General features: G+C 37.4%; 1 protein-coding gene across 5 annotated transcripts in view; it reads left to right on the top strand.

Annotated features, from left to right (window-relative positions):
- The window catches only part of ARHGAP12 (Rho GTPase activating protein 12), a 75,735-nt gene that overhangs the window by 40,281 nt on the left and 14,862 nt on the right, over nt 1-20,592 (top strand). For all 5 annotated transcript variants that reach the window (XM_063414840.1, XM_063414830.1, XM_063414814.1 and 2 more), the window contains 4 exons: nt 7,445-7,570; nt 10,798-10,872; nt 13,636-13,697; nt 15,310-15,391. In XM_063414840.1, coding sequence (XP_063270910.1) covers nt 7,445-7,570; nt 10,798-10,872; nt 13,636-13,697; nt 15,310-15,391 — 345 coding nt within the window. The remainder of the gene's footprint in view (nt 1-7,444; nt 7,571-10,797; nt 10,873-13,635; nt 13,698-15,309; nt 15,392-20,592) is intronic.

Raw genomic sequence — 20,592 nt, 5'->3', positions numbered from 1 at the left:
TGTGCATAAATATATGAAAACGCATGTTTCTCCATTAGTGTTTTATCAGTACAAAAATCAGTGTCTTGAGTCACTTCCACTTAGAAAGGAGCAACCTTCATAGGCAGTGCTTTCATAATAGTTGTGAGAAAACATTTACACTGAAAATTATGAATGAAATTATATACTGTTTTGTTATGTCAGTATATAAGCTGTTTTGTTATGTCAGTAGAAGAAGGTGCATCTGAATCACTGAAGAGTTGAGGTAGTTTTGAGAATTCTCCTATGGTAGTCTGATGTGTTAGATAACTTAAATTTTGTAACATGCCTCAATGTAACAATATAATCTGTACCTATTGGTCTTAAAAGCTGTTTAGCTTTAGATAAGTTATTGGATTTATTAGAAGTCTGAAAATCTGATAGACAGGATTTTACCAGAAGCAATTATGAGTATGTATGATTGAAATAATTTGGAGGAATAATATCATAAGTACTTGATTTTATGACTTCTGCTGTGCAGAAAGTTTTGACTTGGAAGAAATTGTGTTTCACAAAAATAGATTGAGTTTGGATTTGAATTAAATAGCAAATTGCCTTTAATCCAATTAGAATAAGTCACAAAGGTAATCCAGAACCATTACCTGAGGTACATGAGGAGGCATGGAGGATTGGATTCTAGTATTTCTTAAATAACACATGTTATTCTAGTGATTCTAAACAAAGTCTGAGTTCCATTGTATTAGTAGCCACTTCCAAAATGAAACATAGCCTTTAGTTTGTAATTTGTGATGTAAAAGTGATCACATATTGCTGTTAAAATTTTTCCTTGAGAATTATTTCTCATGATCCATTTGGGCAGAATGTACTTTTTAATTCCTTCTTGAAACTAGTAAATCTTGACTGGCAGCAAATACAAGGTTAACAGAAGAAAATGAGCAATTGACTCTTAGATTCATGATCCAAGAGTCCCTGTATTTCCAGAAATCCTCGGCTTTTAACTTTAAGTTCTGTGGAATAGATTAAATATTTTAACAAAAGATTTAGCTAGTTTATGTAACTGTATATTTGAACATCTTATGTTTGTGAGTAATTAAGCATGACTGAAGATTAGTCTCTCAAAGATCTTGCTGAAGCTGAACCTAAAGTACTTAAAAATTAATTAGAAAGACCACTCAGACTACAAAACTGCTTTAAAGAAAAATAATATATGTTGAAAATTCTCTTTTCAGAGAGAGTAGTGAGAGAAACCATAGAAAGATCTCAGCATTGTAACACTTGCTTAAGTGTTACAATGAAGAAGTCAGTTATTAGGAAAAATCCTACTCTTGCTCAGTTTGGGGTTTTTTTTCCAGTGTATTTAGCTCAAACATTGCCTTCCAAATCTTGTTAAATTAAGTAATGTAATAGCATGGTCATGTAATGCTATTAAACCAGAAAAAGAATAGAATCTTTTTGTTAGATGGTTCTTAATAATTTGGGTATCATTAGAACTAAAAATGGTACAGAGATTTCTGGAAATAGCACACGAGCTGAGCTAATACTGTGACATTAAAAATCTTCAGAGTAATAGAATTAACTATAAATGTGCACATGCTTGGGAATAACACACTGTTCTTGTACATGTGTTAAAACTGTGAGGGTATGTTGGGAAGGGAGGACAGTTACAAAACAAATTACTTTAGACAGTTTCACAGAAAGCCCTCCAGTCATGTGAATTTAAATAACATCTAGGAATAGCTGGATGCCTCTGGCTAAAAATGATGTTTCAGATGGAGTAGCTTTGACAACTGCTGAAAAGTCTATTAAGGCTCATGATGAGCGTGACCCAGCTTTCTGCAGTGGAAGAGAAGAACATACTGAATTAATCTTTAAAATGGATAATAATATTTTAATCATAGTTTCTACTAGATCTTGCAGAAGACTTGAGATTTCCGATCTGCAGCATTCTGCTGTATTAAATTTTTGGTTCTTGCCAATTATTAAAAAAAAAAACAAAACAAAAACAACCAAAACAACCAAGCAACAAAAAACCCTAACAAACAACCAATTAAAAGTTGGATCACTATAATAAAATATGTTTAGTGATAGAAAAATATGTTTAGTGATAAAATATGTGTAGTAAAAGAATACTGTCTGAATTCAGGTTAAGAAGGGCTACCACCCTGTTCCAGAAAAGTTGTTTTCTCATAGGAGTTTTATGACTTAAGCAGATGAGAAATCTCTAGTAGGGGTGAGGGGAATTAAACTCATCTCAGGAATAAGAACTCCCTAATTTCTGAAGTTTCAAAAAAAGTTAATCTAACAAAATGACCAAAAACCAAAAAGAAGGGTGGGAAATCTATCTAATAAATATTGAAATAAATTGTTCAAATGAGAGAGAGGACAACCTAAAAAAAAGTAGAGATTAAAAATCTCTCAGCTTTTCAAAATGCATTCCTAAGCCAACACCTGACTTGAAAGCATGATCTTGGCTTTCCTCTGAGCGAGCTCACTGATCCAAGGGTAGCCTTTGGAAGAAAATGTGTGTACTATAAGGAATGAGCTCAGTTTTAGTGCTAATATTTACAGACTGTGATATTGCAATTGCATGGGTTCTTCTCACAAGTTCCTGCAGCATAAGCTCTCCTTGCTGTATCCACAGAGGAAGCAGTAGCTGGAGGATCTTCATTTTTGGCAGTGTTAATGGACCAGCAGTCTGTGATTTTGCTCTGTGCACAGCCAGTGTGGGGGGTGAATGGTTTTTCTGATGGAGACCTGAAAACTGTCAGAGCATGACAGCTGAAAAAATTACAGTAAAACAGGGTGCAGTTAATGTCGGGAACATAACATGCAATTGAATGGTGAAAGAAAATAAATATGAGAACATGTAAATAAAGCTTGGTTGTCTTATGGTAGATTTGTCTTGTTCGGAGCTGTGCTGCTGGATTTGAGGTTACCCTGTGTGCTGGCAAGTCAATGCACTGGGCAGTTTTATTAGCAGTAGTGACATTCTTGTCCTAAAATTTGGGATTGGCTGGTGAAAGTTGAGGCAGCCTCAGTTGATGTGAGGATCCAGTTGTTAAAAAACCAAACCTGAGTTAAGTATGAGAAGGCAGTTTGGTTTTTTTTTTTTTTCCTTTCTCTTTAATATATGTATTTCTACTCACAAAACCTGGTCTGATCTTCCTCATTTGTCCTGGGGTTTAGTGGCTCCTACTTCCCCCCAGCTTTTGCTTGGGCACACAGCGGGACCTTGGGCAAATCAGCAAGGACTTGGGGCTGCTCATCAAAGATGAGCAGTCTTGGTGACCCTGAGGATTAAAAGGGGAAGCAATGGATGTCCAAGACAGCAGAGGGAACAAAGTTGGTTATCCAGAGGTGTCTTTCAGTCACTGGTACATTTGAGCTGCAGCTGCTTGTCCCAGTGTCTCATTGTGCCTGTGTCCCTCTGTGTGGCTGAGGCCTCCAGCTGCTGCCACCCTGACATTCTGTGGCAGGGAATGAGGAATCTTCATTCCCTAGAGAAAGGAAGGGAATGAAATCCCTTAAAAGGACAAAAACAATCCTTATTTATTTATTTATGGAGGTTTAAGAAAAATGTTACTGATACAGTTGATAAGAAAAGCAAAAGCTTGTAACATAGGTGTTACATCTGTCACAATAACAACAAAGTTTATTCAAAGCCAAGGACAGTAGGAAAGTCATTTTGTACTGAGACAGCTTTAATTTTTTTAAAGAAGGTTCTTCTATTTCAGACAGTCTATTGGGACAACTGCAAATAACATATATGAGGTGCTAAAGGGTACTAGGGTAGCACAATGTTTTTAAAGCTGCTGTTTTGATCTTTGACTGCAGTAAGGTAGGGTAAAATGCTTCATTTCAGGTCTTTATCAACTTTCAGAATTGGTTGCTTCCCAGTCTTTTCTCCCTTAGCCCACCCAGCTCCTTCTTCTGGCTGAAGATGTTGCTAACACAAACCAAAAAGAATCTTTTTTCTGTTTCTTAAAGCTGGCAGATCTGTGCCATCTCTGTAGAATGGGGACAACTGCTACAAATAACTTGGAGGTGTTACATTTGTTTCAGCCACAATTAGGCTAGGACAGAGCCCTGAGCCATGCCATGTATCAGCTTAAAGTTAAATAGAAATCACTCATCCAGTTGAGAAGGTTAGAAAATTTTATACTGAGGGAAAAAAAAAAAAAAAATAATCCTTTAAGTAGCTGGAGAAGGTATTGAACAAATTCAGCAATGAAAAGAATACTGTGTGACCTAAATTTGTACCACTGGTGTCCTTGAACTACAGCAAGAACTGTTACAAAAAAAATCCGTTTTGCTTGGTGTGTGCAGTCAGAGAATGAACAATTTGCTCGTGTGCCCCCTGTGTGATAGGAGATGCTCCCCATGAAATGGGGAACAAGTGGGATGATGTGCCAGAGGGGTGGGTGTAATGGGAAAAATTTGACTTTTTTGAAGATTTCCAAGGAGCAGTAGGTGTAAATTTGGAGTTGTGTTCTATGTTTTGAAAAGCTTTAGAGTTAGGAAAATAACATTTTACACTAAGAAGATGCTGTTAAGGCACGTGGTGTAGCAGGGGCTGTCCCACCAGGCCATGTGTAGTCTTGAATGGGTCAATTTTATTGCAGAGGACAACCCTTGCCTGATTTCTGTCTTCAAGATCATACCAAGTCTTTGGCATAGAAAGCCTGCTTATGGTTATGTAAAAACAAGATTCTGTTTGAGGGAAGGCAAGCCCATTGCTTACCTTGTTTCTGGTAAATAATGGTAAATACTGCAAATGCAGGAGGAGAGAGAGCAGCTCCTCTGCAAGTAGGAGTCCTGTAGAGCATCAGACAGGGAACCAGACCTGAAGCTGTTCTGCAGGGCTTTTTGAGCTGAGGTTGGATGAGGGCAGAGCTAAGAGTAGCAGGGTGGTCTCATCCAACCAGGCAAGCCTTCCAGCTCTGCCACCTCTCCCTGGCCAGTGGACTCTGCCTAGTCTAGAGGATGGTGAGTTCTGCTGGACAATACAGAGTAGGAAGTGATGTCTCTGTCTCCCTCTGTTTCTCTTTGGAGATCACAGACCAGTTCATGTATTTTAAAAGTGGAGACTTGTCTTGAGCCCAGAAACACGAAACTTTTTATTTCCACATCAGCCTTCCCCCTCAGTGTGTTTTACTATTTATAATGAATAAAACAAACAAAAAGCCTCATAGACATCCAAGAAAAAAAGATTTAGTTGAAGTTTCTATTGTGAGAAAATGGGGCAGAAATGTCAAATGTTCCCTTTAAAGACTTGTCAGTTTACTAGCACTGTTTATATCACCAATGCAAATTATTTAAGCTACTAAGATGCATAGACCTCAGTGTTCCTGATTTATCAGTGCTTTGTTAATGAGCTCTATATACTGTTACTTTGCTTTCTTATTAAATATGTTTAATAAAACTTGAATTTCATGTTACAGTTCTTTTCTCCTTCAAGGTGGGGTTGTCTGTTAGAGAAGTTAACTCCCGATGGCTTGTGATAGTATCAAGGGCACCATTTGAGTATAGATCACCTACGTCCATATCCTAACTTTTAAAAATCTACTTAAATTCAAGATAAATTACTTCAAAATACATGTTTTTTATTCAGTTCCTTGAGTTACTTAAAGGGAAAGTGCATTGAAGACTTCCATAAATAACGTATACCAGTGTCAGTAATGTGTAAATCTATTTCTAGTTCTGTTTTGTAGCGAGAAATGTGTTGGAATTGCCCACCTAAATGGAGCTGCTGCAAGGAATGCTGTTTGTTGCAGCCTTTGTGATTTAGGCCCAGTTCCACTGGAAGTTGTTTGGATTGTGGTGTTAGTGCTGGCAGGGGTTTTGCTGTGTGCTGCTCAGCGTGCTGCCGCCGTTTGGGCTGCAGGAGCGCCGGCAGAGCAGGCATTCCCTTAACAAGAAAGCAAGGCAGTACTAGGGTCCCTTCAGCATGTATCACAGCTCAGCTTTTGATTTAACAAGGAGACAAACTGAGAGCTGCTTCAGCCTCTCCACTGTAGGGGAGCAGTTCTCATGTACTGGAAATGTGCTGAAGCCAGTACAAAGGCAGGCTCACAAGTGACTTTCTGCAGTGACAGCTGATACGTTTCTGTCTGTACACGAGCTACCGAATTTTATTCTCAGTACTGCAACATCCATTCACTTGGGAGTGTTTTACTAGTCTTATGCATATTAAAATAATGTAACAAAATGCTAAAGTTATTTAGCTTTTAAGCATCTGTTGGCTTATTGGAGCATTAACTCTGTTCATTGTAAAATACAAAGCTAACTCAAGCATCATGAGTGCTATAGCAGTAGCAATGCTGATTCTTTATTTGGGCAACAAATATAACTGTATTCTGCAATTTTGGTTAGATTTAGTGTTCATGGTGTCCTTGGTGTCCTTGCAAAGATTATTGCTTTAACCTTCTCAGGTGAAAGGGGCACTTCAGTTTTCTTTGTTATTTCCTACCTAGTGGATTCTGGTGCTTTACGTGACTCCACAAATGCTGCCTTAAGTTTCTTTCTATGTGCAGATTTTAGTCTTTTGTTACTGAATAAAAAGAATGAGATTTTAATAAATTACTTGAACCCCGCATACATTGATGTTGTATTTTCCTTTTTGTGTTTTCAGTATAACACTTTGTCTGAAATATTTTTGGAATTTTTTATAATGTATTGATTGTGATGATGTAAAATGGCAACACTGTTAATGAAAAATATGCTTCAATTGTGAGATCTAGTTAAATACTGTGTCCTTCTCATGACCCTCTCATTTTTTCAGTGAGTTTCCATGCTCTTGAGTTACTAGAAAACCTATGTTATGATAAATGTCATCTCTCCTTGGTTGTTACAGCTCTGCTAAGTCTTAAAATTATTTCCTGCTGAATATTTTTCTTCTATGCTTATGGAATGTGTACATTTGTATGTCGTATGGACAGTCCACACCAGGAAATTATTTTATAAGCAATTTGATGCGTTTATTCCGAAAAAGCAAGTCCTCACCCTCGTGTCTCCTCTCCTAGGCATCCCAAATCTTTAGGTCAAAGATACCAGGCAGTCATAACAATCTAAGTATCTTACTGCAAGATAATAGGTTTTCTTTTTCTTACACAAGAGCTAGTCAGGTGCTGTAGTACTGTCAGTGCAATATGAAGAGTGAATGTTCAAATTTCCTGTAATTCCTTGGTGGTTCTCAATACCCTGTTGGGTTGCAAAATCAGCAGCCTCTCCTGCAGAAGAAATCAAACGTTGAGACACCAGTCTTAGTTACTTCTTCAGAAAGGACTACAGGAGGAAGGACAATTCTGAACACTAAATGCAAAATAAAACCAAGGCTATTTTAACACCCTTGGGTGGTGGCATCAGGAGTCTGAAAGTTGGCACTGTTTAGGCATAGGAGTGGTATGTCCAGGTCTTGTTTGAATGAATTAGATTCTACTTACAATTTTATTTTTCTTTTCTTTAGTATAATGCTTCACCACAGCAGCAGAGAGATATAATAAAGAGTAGGAGTCTGGACAGGAGGCTACAGGAACCAATAGTTTTAACAAAATGGAGGCACAGCACAATTGTGCTGGACACCAACGACAAGGTAGGAGCAAGTTATCAGTGTGCTAATTCCACTTGTTTCTGATGTGTGACATACTGAATGTACCAGAAATGACTATGCCTGAATTTCTGAAATTTCATTTTTCTTTTGGTCTCTTGTATCGTTGTGTGTAACATGCAGCAAAACCAAGGGCTGTTCAGTAACTTCACTACTGTTACTTTGTGAATAGTAGCTCTTTTCTTGTCCTTGAAGTATTTTAACTACTGTTAGTTCAGGGGAAAAGCTGTGCATGGTTACAACAGGGTTGTAATATTGTTATTGAAGGGCAGAGAACAGTACTGAAAATGCTGAAACACTTGGCTTTGATCCTCTCCAGAGCTGAGCTGGTGTTTAGTCTGAAAAATGCTGAGTCAGTAACAACAAAAGCTGTTTTCTGCCCGTTCTTAGGGCATGTTCTTGATGGTCTTTTTGGGCTGTACAGTAACAGATGCTGTTTAGGCCAGCAAGGAGAGACAGGGCCTCTCCCTTGCTCTCCCTCAGCTTTGACCTTTTTCCTAGCCATTTCTGCTTGTGCTGGGCCATTCTGCCTGTGGGTGAGGGGAGCTGATGTGAGCTGAGCAGGGAGGAACTGAAACGGGTGCTGTGTGGTGGTGACATGCTGGTTTCTGTAACTTTGCTGTAGTCCATCCCAAGATTCCTGGAAAATTAAATACTGTGGTAGTGCTGAAATCTTAGCACAAACTTCTCAGACTGAAATACCAAGAAATGGCATTGTAAGTTCCCTTTTCCTAAAATTCCGAGAAAAAAAATTAAATTAATGCAGATTTGAAAATTTAAGGAAAAGCCTATGAGTGGCCTTGTGTAATCACAGATGTCAAAACCAAACTTGAATGGACAAAACACAGTAGCTGTAATGACAGTGGATCTGCTGCCCAGAACGCTACTTGCTTGACCTGTTGTTTCCATTTTAATGGACTTGTTTTCCATGAGTTGCCTTAGCTCTTCAGAGCAGCATGTATTGGATTTGATCTTGAGCTTTTGAGTTGTCAGTTTGGGGTATGTCATGTGTGGTGTTGAGGAGGCAGTGGGCTGTGCTGGGCTGGAGACTTTGCACCCCTGGGCATTAATTCAGCTCGAGCAATTCTGAGATCCCTCCGCTGCTGCTCTCCCCTCCCTCCTCCTCCTCCTCTGCCTCATGCATCCTTCTGTACTCAGTGTGTTGTGGCACTCCATGAGACACAGCCTAGATGGAGCCCTGATAAATCAAAGCTGAGTGGACACTTCTAGCCTCATGTGCAGCTTATGCTTCACAGGTATGAACAGTTTTGTTGGAGATAGCTTGAAGTCGTGGCTTCGCTTTTAAAGAAAGACTTAACTTTTTCTTTTTTGGCGTAAGATGTGCTGCTCTTTTGGAAAGAACTTTATATGGTGTTGTACTGAATGAAGAAGTTTTTGTAAAACATTGAATAAGTGAAGCTGTTTACATTTCTTCAAGGCTCAGTGTTCATGTATCGAGAGCTTAAACCTAGTGAAGCAAACATGAAAATACACAAATGTTATGGGTAATAACCAACAGAAACTCTATTTGAGCTGCATTTGTGAAGTCGTAAGCCAGCAGCCTAAAGTTCCTTTAACAGCTTCCAAACATGTAGGCAGCATGTGCTCTTTACTGGTAAGGAGAAAATAGTTTATATGAAGCACAAGATTAATGCTTTGAGAATATTTAAAATGTGTAGGGGAGCAATAAACTAATGTTTTATGGAAAGACAGATAATTTTTAGTGCATTAATGCAGCTGTTTTATTACCACTAGCAGGCACTCTGTTAATATATTCTGCTTTAAATTAATATGTGGAAGGGGAATATTTCATTACCATAAATACTGGCTTTCTTGTTCCAGAGTTGGTTTCCAGTATGAAAGCTATCTCAAATTCAGAAAGAAATAGAAAGGAAAGCAACTGATATTTGTCTGGATGGGCATATGAACTCCAAGCTTTCTTTTTAGCTGTCTCCTAGGGAAGCTGTTTTCTGCTTATTCTCCTTATTTGTTTTTTTTTTTTTCCTGGAAAAACAACGGAACTTAATTGTATGAAAATAGGGCAGAAAAGAGTACTTGAAATGTGTCAGAGTGAAAGTATGGGTTGCCATGGCTCATGAGAATTTGATGATACCAAACATACTGGTTAACAGTTTATTGGCCATGGCACATATCCACATATAACCATCAGCTAAAAATTTTGATAAGCATAGGAAAAAATACCTTCCTAGGAGGGACAGTTGATTTTCTTAATTTGAACAATTGTTTTTTCTTTGCAGATATCTGAAAATATTGAACATTTAGGCTGTTCTACTTAGGAGCTCTAAAGTTCTCTCTTACTATGCTACTAAAAGAACTAGTGGGCCACTTCTCTAGGTGGATTTGCAAGTGAATTTTAAAGCACAAGTCTGCAGAGTGCTATGTAATGCTGCAAAAGCAAACTGGATTTAGGAAAGCTATCAAGGGATTTAAAAAGAGAGAGGGGGAGAAATGTGTTAACAGTAACAGAGAACAAGTGATGTTTTTCTTCCATTTGAAATTCTTTACCAGATTTTCAAGCAGTGTGTTTGTGCAAGGCAATCATTACTTCAGAGGCAACGCACATGCCTTTTTATTTTCCCCTCCAGATGGGCAAATTTTCTAGTTTTCAGAGATTTAGTATTTTTTTTTTGGTCTGTAGTTAACAGTTCAAAACAAAACCCCAAATCTCTAGAGATTTCCAGTGTTTGATTATAAGAAGATTAATGATTATGACTCACAAAAATTAATAAAGTTGGTATGTGTTTTTCTACATATGTAATTTTTAATGCTAATCTTGTATTGACTAACCACACAGAAACCTGTTGTATTTTTTTAAAATCTTAGTATTTGTATATGGTATCTTGTAATAAACCATTGTTTAAATATACGTCAAAATTTGATAGCAATGTCATGCAAAAAATCTGCCCCTTTATAAGGATGAAGGCTTTGCTTGAAGCTGATGCAGCATGTATTAACATCTTTTTTTCAAATGTTTACTTCCTAATTAACCCAGTCTGAGTGTTGTCTGTAAGAATACTGTTTAGTAAGCAAGTTTAGAATGTAACTGTCTGAGAATATTATGAATGCTTAAAAGAAGTACTTTTCTAATCTATGTGTAAAAAGAGAGACAGAAAGCATCTTGAGATTAAAAAAATAATTGTATGAAATAACAGCATCTGTTGACATTGACATTGACTATTTGAATTTTATAGGAATCATCAGCTGCTTCCAAGGCCAGTTTTCCTGAAAACGAGTCATCTCCTTCTTCACCAAAGCATCAAGCCACAGTCAGTATGCAAAGTGTTTAAATAGATAAGTAGATGTTGTAGAAACTGAATTTTCATGATTAGGGAAATGAGGGTAAGCCTTCTTGTTCTTGGGAAAAATAATGGGATAAAACTGTTTGAAGGCTTTGCATTTTAAAAGGAATGCATTACATCCAACTGCTTTCAGGAAAAAAGAGTGAATGTCTTTGGTTTAAATGCAGCTTAATGATAGTAGATTAAGTTAAAAATTCACTGTGGCCAAATTGTGCCAAATTGTGTAGAGCTCAATTTGTTTCTTCCAACAGTCACATCCTCTTATGTAGTAGCATCTTGAAAGGTATAAAGAGAAACAAATTTCCTCCTATTCACAGAATCCCTCACTGTTAGTAGACAGTAATAGTTTGTAGCATTTGATATCTCAAATTTTGGTTTAAAAAATTTTGTTTCAGTCTTCCTTGAGAGACATAGGGGACTTGGCTTAAATAAATGATGTCATTTTGATTTAGTAGAATAACTTCTGGAAGAAAAACCTAAGCCTGCTGAATAACTTTTTTATTTCAGTTTATATTTGAAATGTGATAATTCCTTTTTAAACAGTGAGAAATGTATAAAACCCCTTTTTCTCCCTTAATTTATTTTGGGACTGTACTACAGTAGCATTGAAATAAGTAACTTGGTCAGTTTTACCAGCCCCTTGGTAGTACCTCAGGGCATTAAAGGCACAACTTCTGTTTCTTTCTTACTCTGCATGCAGGGGAATAGTTCTTTGGCTTAGTTGTGATAATCCATTCTTACAATACTTCAAGCAGTTTTTCACGATAAAATAAACATTGTTGATTATGCAAGCATAGCTGATAGCCTTACACAAAAGTAATTATTGCTGCATGTGATGTAATTTCTTTAAATATGGCTCAGATCTTGAATTTTTGAAACTGTGTTTTGTGGAAGATCTCACTCCTGATTCAAATAATAGAAAAAACATCTATTTTTTCTTCAGCTGTTCCCTGGGATTTAAATATTCCAAAGAAAGCTGATAAAGTTTTGAGAATTTTGATCTGTAACCCGCTTTCCTGTTCTTTTTCCTGATTCCATTAATTTTCCTATTAGTACCCCCTAGTGTTGCTGCTAAGTAGAGCAGTGTGATACTTTCTCTGAATAATTCTCTGGAACGTCCCCACTGGTTCCACCGTGAGTGATTGATTGAAAACCTGATTTATTTTGGGAAGTGAGCACAGGTTTCTCAGTCACTGTAAAAGCTGGTGACAGGCTGTTCTGCTTGTTAAAAGCCAGAGGTTGATTAAAAGGGTGCAATGCATGGGACTTTTGGTCCATGGTCCACATGGATCACAAAGAGAGTACTCTAAAGAATGGGGTAATTCATTTGTTTGGCCATTTGGACAGTGGATGAGGGCAGGGACTCACTTCTTCTGCTGAAAATACAAGTTTTGGAAAATAACGCATCTGTCACTGGCTTGGAAAAGCATTTCAGCCCAGTGAAGATATTAAACTGAGTAAAAGCAGCAGTTATTATTGGACTGAAGTAACATCTGATCCACCAGCTAAAAACCTCTGTCCTTGATAATGTGTCTTTTCTGTATTTTATATGCTGGGCTTGAAACATGTAAGTAGAATTTTTAAGGTCTGTGAAAAGCAGGTCTGTGCCTCTGACAAGAGTGTTGTCCATAGCATCCCAGCAAAAAATATTTTCTTCAAAATTGTATTGTCAGTTATGGTCCATTTAAATTTGAGATTTAGAGGAAAATTCTGAAGAGGATTTATCTTCTATTTTCATTTGATCTAGAATTGAGGTCATTTTTTTAATGATAAGACTAATTTGGATCCATTCCCTAGCTGATTGTTTCAACTAATAGCTATTTCATACATTAGGAACTGGTAGAAGCTGTTACTGAAAAGGAATTGATAAAAAAATAATTTAGCGTTCTTTTAGCACCACTGGCTGGTAGGACAAGGCTGAGGTGTCAGAAAGAAGTAGATTTTGATACCTCATCTTAAGATGATGGTTTTAAGTGAATCCTTTTATCCTAAAATGCTTTTTTGAACATTCCTTCATTTTATTATTTTTACACAGAAAGTACAAATATTCACTCCAAATATTTGAAACTTGCAAATGGCCTTCTTGTTCAGCAGTGCTCTTTTCCCACCAATCACTGACTGGTCTTCAAATTCTTTTGTAGGCATACTAATATAGATAATTTTCATCAACAAGACGTAACTGGCTAAGTAGTTTAAAATTCTACTATTTCCCATGGGGATGGGGAAAAAAAAGAGGACATCAAAGAAATGCCCCACTCTTCTGTTTTCAACAAGAATATGTTAATTTTTTATGCATTTAAACCATGTTTTATTTAAAATATGAAATTATATTAAAATTAATAGGAGTAATTTGTATGGGAATTTTGGTTATTTTTTTGTCACCCACCTCCTTTGTTAGTAAAGGACTACTGTGCTATTATACAAATCATTATAAATTTACATTCATAATTTTCACTGTCTACTATCACAAATTATTTAATTTGGCTTGTCCAAAGAACCTTGATCTTGATGAAGGAAAGCTTTTTACCCTCTGAATGGTATTAAGTACTTTCCCAGAGGAATTTTGATTTTGCTGATCTCTGAATATTTAAATATGCTTAAAGATAGTTTCTTGAAGTTATAACATGAGCAAAGATGGCTCATTGCCAGAAATGGATTGAATTCTGTGATATGATGTTAATAGAAGCAGATTTTCTTTTATATTTCTTATGTCTTACTCTTATCTTACAGGGTCAAGAAAAGTATGGGTTATTAAACGTGACAAAAATTACAGAAAATGGGAAGAAAGTTCGGTAAGTCTTGGACTTGAAAAGTGCTTGGGCTTAGGGTTTATGAAAGGTCTTTTGTATTACGACAGCCTGCTGGGGTTTGCAAATTCTTACTTTTTGTCTGAATTTGCCTTAGAGGTTTTCCTGTATGACACAGCTTAACCTTACCCCATGTGTTTGTCACAGTGAGCTAAAGATAATGGACTGCAGAGAGCCAGAGCTTATGCATGAGGGCTTCACACAGGCCAGCAGTTTCATGAAGGTGTATTGATGACAGCTTTTTAAAATGGGATGGATTGATTGATTTACTTAAGAGGAAATCTATATAAGTTACAGTGTGTCTTGCTCCTTGGATAAAATCGATGTAAGAGGAGCTTTCAGACTTTCACTTGCTGTCCTTTAACTTCCAAGGAGTGTACATCCATGTGCTCTGTAATATTTCCTTCTCTGTGCTTCTGAAGGGTTTGGAGCAGTGTATTGCCCAACATCAGTCTCCTGTGGGTGATGAGTGACCTCATTTCTATCTTTTCTCTGCGTCCCAGGCAGCAATTTGCACTATAAATCATAATGTGTAATGAGGTGATGCTCTCTAACTATATTTCTGGTGTTTTGCAGAGAATCAATGGCAAATACTACAGAAGTGTGGCACATCCTCAGAGTTAATTTAGATTTGCTTCTTGCCTTTTTCCCCAGCTTTTTTTTTTTGTTGTTTTTGGTTAATATAATCTTTTAGATCTAATAGTGTATTATATCTAGTTCAGTGTTTCCCAGACCTTGTGATACATGAAGCATGCTTGTCCTGAGGATTAAATAGCCAACACCCAGCTGTTATTGTAGACCCACCCTGATGTAGTCCAGTGCAGCTGGGCAGCACATCTGACCTCCAGTTTGGTTCCTCAGAGCTGCTTCTGAGAGTTTGGTAGGGCTGGGTAGGCAGGAGCTTGTGTGAGCTGCTGCTGATGCAACGTCCTGTCATCATTTACATTGCATCTGCTGGAATCATTGATCTGGATTGTTGCACTGCTGAGCAGAAAGATGCAACATGGCCATCCTGTCACTTTGAAAGCTGTTTAGTAATAATTCATGTTGGGCAATAGGAATAGATATTCAGGGCTTGTCAAGATTTTTTTTTTTAATAACCTCAGGAGGACGGATCTGCTGGCGTAAAATCAAATAGACAACTGAAACAACTCGTTCTTTCTCTTAATTTTTAAATGTGTACGAAATACTTTATTGCCAGTATAAAGGAGCTTATTATATAAACATGGGACAGTTGTTTCTCAGATCAATGAATTCCAGAATTATGCAGTAGTTTGGCATGATCTGTTAAGTACACAGTGAGCTGAGCATTCCAGATTAGCCCCTTTGAAATTATAATTGCATGGTGTTTCTCTTGGTGAACTGCTTCTACTACTAATTAGCTTTGTTTGATTTAGACTTTGATGGTCAGGCTGGGATTGTTAACATATGTTCCCTTCTACAAATATGATAGCAATTAAGACTTACTGATGCCACTAATGACTATATATGTGCTTAGCTATATTAACATACAGGTCAGCTGAGTAACAATGATGGACGGTTTAAATATCTGCGTTCAGAGTCAATTTATTTTATGTTTGTTTACAATTATTTACAGAAAGAACTGGACGTCATCATGGGCAGTGTTACAGGGGTCATCACTGCTGTTCACTAAAACCCAAGGAAGTGGAACTGGCTGGGTAAGCCCAGGAACAATCCTCAGGCTCATTGAAGTGTTAGTCATGTAAAGCACAATAAACTAAAGCCCTCTCATTTGCAGGGCCTAAATACCTGTATATATACCTAATACAGAAAAAAATACCTGTGTATAAGTTGGCAAGAAAATAGTTTAATGTAACAATTATGATGTAGCATAAGAAGAAAACCAGTTGTACGTATGTATGTTTGACAAGCAAGAAGCTGATAACATTCAGGTCCTCCTTAGGCTTGAAGTTATTTTTCCAGGCCAAATACTTTTGTGTTCTTTATGGATGTGTTTGTCTAAAAAGTTTTTGTGTTTTACCATTCTTGGATATTTTTCATAAACTTCAGGTAATTTTGAATGTGATACATGTAATTAAGAAAATAGTCTGACACATGGCTTCTTGCATTGGCCTATTTGAGCAGTGCAGTGTTGTTGTCTTATGATTTAGTCTTTGTCTTGCTGGATTCCATATTTTGTTTTATATCTTCATAGTGCATGACAAGTACTTATTTTTTTGTCTGATGAAGACCAAAAGAGAAACATCACACTGAAGATGATCATTATTCAATTTTTTGTCACCTCTAATGTAATAGCACTATCATTAAATTTGCTGTATTTATCCAGCTGCATTCCTGCACTAATAGGTACAGAAATGGCTCTTTATCTGTGGCTTACATAGCCTCTTTTGGAGGTCTGACATTAAACTGTGTGGATCTCCTGGAATAACCAAAGACAGGCTAGAGCCAATGCATTATTTCCATTATTGTCATGTGAATTCCAGCAAAATTGCCTCTTACAGATCTGTGCTATCTTGCTGTGCTTTACTGATCTTTCTACTTGGCTCGCTTTCTCCTGCTGGGCTTCATTGTGGAAAGTGAATTGAAATTGACAATTCCTTTCTATAGTATTGAGGTTTTTTCAGACCTGTAAATATGTTTTTCCCTCCTTCTGTAGAAGGGGTGGTTGGAAAAAAATAGATGAGGATGGATAAATAGTTTGGAGTAGAAGAGAATGAAAAAGGTAAAGTTGGGCAAGAGGTCAAGCAGAGGGAAAAGAAAGGAAGGAAAAACAAGATGAAAGGTGTGAGAGAAAGTAAATTCCACTGTGTGGCAGGAAGTGGATTTTGGTGACTTCTGTGGTTGACTTTTGCGGCCAAGGATCCAAAAAGTATTTTAGTTTTACAGATATTAATATGCATGTTGCAAAGTAAAAGTTTTGCCTAGGTAACAAGTCAAGTTCCAAAATCTCAATTACAGCTACTAATACTCTTAATTCAGATGTAGCTGTGAATCAAAAGAACTGTCTTTTTCAGCTGTATGTTGATATCATTAAAACACACAATGCTAAACAGTTCATGAATGTTATAATAATGTTATAAATGATGTATGCCCAAATTAATTATCCATAAGAAGAGTTGCATGATTTATGGGCACTAGTGTAAGTCATGTTATGCCAGGTGGAATAATCTAAAAATGAATTAAAATCTTAGCAAATAAATTTAAAAATAAAAATGTGTAAATTTTTTTGATAATTTAAGTGGAGCAGAAGTCCCATAGTCAGAATATTTCTGTGAGACAATATCAGTTGTTTTGTACTGTCAAAACACTAGAGTAGGGTCAGCAAAATAAATATCAAGAGTACAAACAGAATAAAATGAAGCTGGAAATATTAAGCGAGAATCTCTTACAAGGACTTAATGTTTTTTACACCTGCATAATCATAGCTGACTTTGTAGATATATAATTGAGTGTTCAGGACACACTCTTCTTGGTCTCTGTAGGATTTTTTTTTTTAGGTATTCAAAACTCCACCTCACCTCTCAAACTTTGTTCTGTATCCACATTTTGATAAGGTGAAGTCAAGTCTAGCAGTTTGACCTACGATAAGAATTGCATTTCCTCTACGTCTTACAAGAAGGATATTTAGCATTTGTCCAGTGATTGATATAACCATATCTTCTTTTTTTGTGCATTGTTTTTTGACTTCATCACTTTTCTTCCTTTTTCTCATCAAGTCATTTTGCCAAGGGGTCTCAATTCCTGAGCTCTTGCTCTCGCTGCTTTCTACTTGGAAAAATGCTCTCAGTCATCGACCTGCTGTCACCTATGTAAACTCTGCCCAAGTTTCAGCTGTCACTGTATGTTTTCTTGTTGCATGCCTCTTGTCACTGTAAGGCTATTTGCCACTAATCCTGAAAGTAAACTTGGCTTTTTCCAAGATTTAATTTTGACACTTCATATAACAGCTCATGTATCTCGTTTGCTGTTTTTGAAAGTCATCCAAGGTGCAAATTAACACAACCTTATTGCAATAATTTGTAATTGTTCCACTGGAACAAAGTAGAAAGCGTATCTGGTTCATCGGTGCTGGAATCACAATCCCAAATTTGCCTACTATTTGAACCACTAGTGCCTTAACTAATAAGCAGCATGATATACTGAGTTTTTTAACAGATATTTTGTCTAACACAACTAATTTAGAATCTTTGTATGGTGCCTATGATACCTTTGATACAATGGTGTACACGTTGTTTGATAATTCTAGCTGTAATTGAAATATCCAAAAATGTAAATGTTGTGCGTGAAGAGGTGAAAGGAGAAGAGCACAGGGTTATTCTGGCTATATTCCACATACAGAAAGGTGATGTAAATTTGTAGAATTTTTATATGTAATTTAAGCATCTATAGTTATGTTTTGAAAATGCCAAGCATAGAAGAGCTGGCTATCAAAAATCCATAAATTACCCTTGTTTTAAAAATGATGCAACTGTCTTTTTCTTGTTTGTGAAATTAATTGCTCTGTATGTGGAAGCTTGGAACAGATAATTTGTGAGCAGTTTGGTAACTCTGTAAAAGGCTAGTTTTTATAAGGCAATCTTCATTTTTTTAATGATTTTTTTTCACTCAGTTTTTGGTGTGAATGAGATGTATTAGCTATTGGCAAAGTGACAGGGCTTCACAAAGCAAAGAAAATGGTAACTGCCTAGAAGGATTCATCTGTCAGCTTTCTGTAACAGGCACATGTCCTCAGTGACAAGTACAGTAGTGGCAAACCAAGCCTGTAAACTTCCCAAACATCAAGGAAATAGATGCTCTTCAGGACTCATCTGAGCAAACTCTTGTTTATGTTACACAACTGTGATTTTAGCCAAGAATGTTATGTGTGCATTACTACAGTTCATCAGTATTGCACTGCTGATTATACAGGAGCTCAGATGCACTTGTGAAAGCTTTTTGGAATGCAAATCCAAATCCAATCCTCCTATCAGTCTGATTTAAAAACAATCCATCATTTTGCTGTGATGATAAAGATTTTTTTTTCTTCTTTCTTTTCTTTCTTTGTGCTTAAGCTCTAGTTTTGAAGCTCCCCTGCAGGCCAAAAAGGTGCATCTCCCTCCACAGTTTTCTTTGCACAGTCCATCCATGGATGAGGAGAGCTTAAAACATTCTACCCAACTCTAATTAGAAACAGAATTCCAAGAATGCCAGGTGTCATTTGTATATCCAAAGTCATCCCATAATAAATTCCAGTTCTGTTTCCAAAGAATGCTAGAATATGTCACGGTACAGACTGTGTGGTTTGTCCCTATGAAGGCTTCCAGGACTTGGAGAAAAGCCTGAAAAGATTGAAAAAGCCTTCTATTTCTTGACAGTCAGATCAGTACACGTTATTAAGGATGTCCTTAAGCTGCACAGCATCTATCTAAAGCAAAGAAAACACTCTGTTCTTTCCAGAAAGTTACCTCTCCCATACAAGCAGCATAAGTACACCCCATTACTTTGTTTTGTGTCTAAAAAAAGCTGTCAGAAGTGACTGTAGGACAGCTTCAGATTTAGGACAGCTGGCAGCACCACGTATAGACCTTTCCTGCTTTCTGTCTTACACTGGGTGCCCTTTCCAAAATTCCCAGATGGCTCAAAAGAGATCTGTAAGAGTGAGGTGTCTGCTCAGTAAGAGCTGGGTTTCTCCTGACTGGTGCTGACTAGGTAGCACTCTGTTTTGAGAAAGCAGACTTAATGTCTGTGTGGCAGCAGATGCAAAAGGAAAGGCTTTTTTTTGCCCTCTGTCAGCAGAACCTGCTGGCTTCAGGAGGGTCTGGTTGCCTTCAGCAACCTTTGTGTGCAGGTTGTGTGAGCAGCCCTGTGCAGCACTTGCTCCTGAAAGCTTTGAGGAGGGAAATGACTGCTGAAATCTCATTTTCATAGACCCAGGAGCAGAAAAGAACCTTGGCAGGAAAGCTCAAAGGAGAGCCTGCATGGTAAACTTAAAAAGTCCTTGAATAAAAGGTTGTGGCAAGTATGTAATGTGTTGGTATTTAGGAAGAGCTTTGCAGGGTAGGTGGATTATTTGCCTGGGATTCCCCATTCTTGGATCTCACACAGCAGTTTGGCCATCATTTGAGTGAAGGAGTGGTAAAAGACTTTTTTTTTTTTTTTTTTTTTTTTTTCACTTTTGGCTTCAGCTTTTGCTTTCTTTGCTTCTCTGAGGTGCTGAGGGGAGTCAGGCCAAAAAGATGGGTAGAGTGTAAAGCTGTAGGAGGTAGTGCTGTAATCTGTTAGGTGTGACTTCAGCAAGCTAATGTAGTGGAGGGCTTTTTCTTTTGATCAGAACAGCACTGACAGGTAACAGTTTTTTCTGTTGTGTGTTGATGTCACCTGTAGCAAGTCCTGTCCTGTGGTTCTCAGCATCATGTGGGCCATGGTTTTAACTAATCATTCCCCTGCCCTAAATCCTGTAGAGGACTTCAGCACTGGTTTCTGTTCTCTCCAGTGCCAAACTCTATAAATTGATTTAATTTTTTTTCCAACACGCAACAAGATTGATCTAGACTGCCAGGAAGTGCGTGTCTGGGACACTTTGGATGTGTGTGCAGCAGTTCTGTGACTTTCTCTTGAATGGACAGCTGCTCCAAGAGCCAAAATAGCCCAGAGACTCTTCCTGTGGACTCTGCTGCTGCGCTGGGCTTCTCTCAAAAGCTCTACTATTATTAATAAGAAATATTTGTGGATGAGATACCTAAGAATTAAGTTAGAAAGTGGAAGGTGGTGTGGATTTCTTCCCCAAGTGCTAATTGGCATAGGGTAAATTAGAAGTATGGCCCTATTCTGATATTTCACGGGTAAAATAAAGAAGTTAAGATGCTGCTTTCCATTCAACACTTCATTGCCCTTAGGGCTCTAGGCGTGGAGATCTTCC

This window comes from Prinia subflava, chromosome 1 (assembly GCF_021018805.1).
Source record: "Prinia subflava isolate CZ2003 ecotype Zambia chromosome 1, Cam_Psub_1.2, whole genome shotgun sequence".
Lineage (NCBI taxonomy): Eukaryota > Metazoa > Chordata > Aves > Passeriformes > Cisticolidae > Prinia > Prinia subflava.
This window is presented reverse-complemented; position numbering and strand designations above follow the sequence as displayed.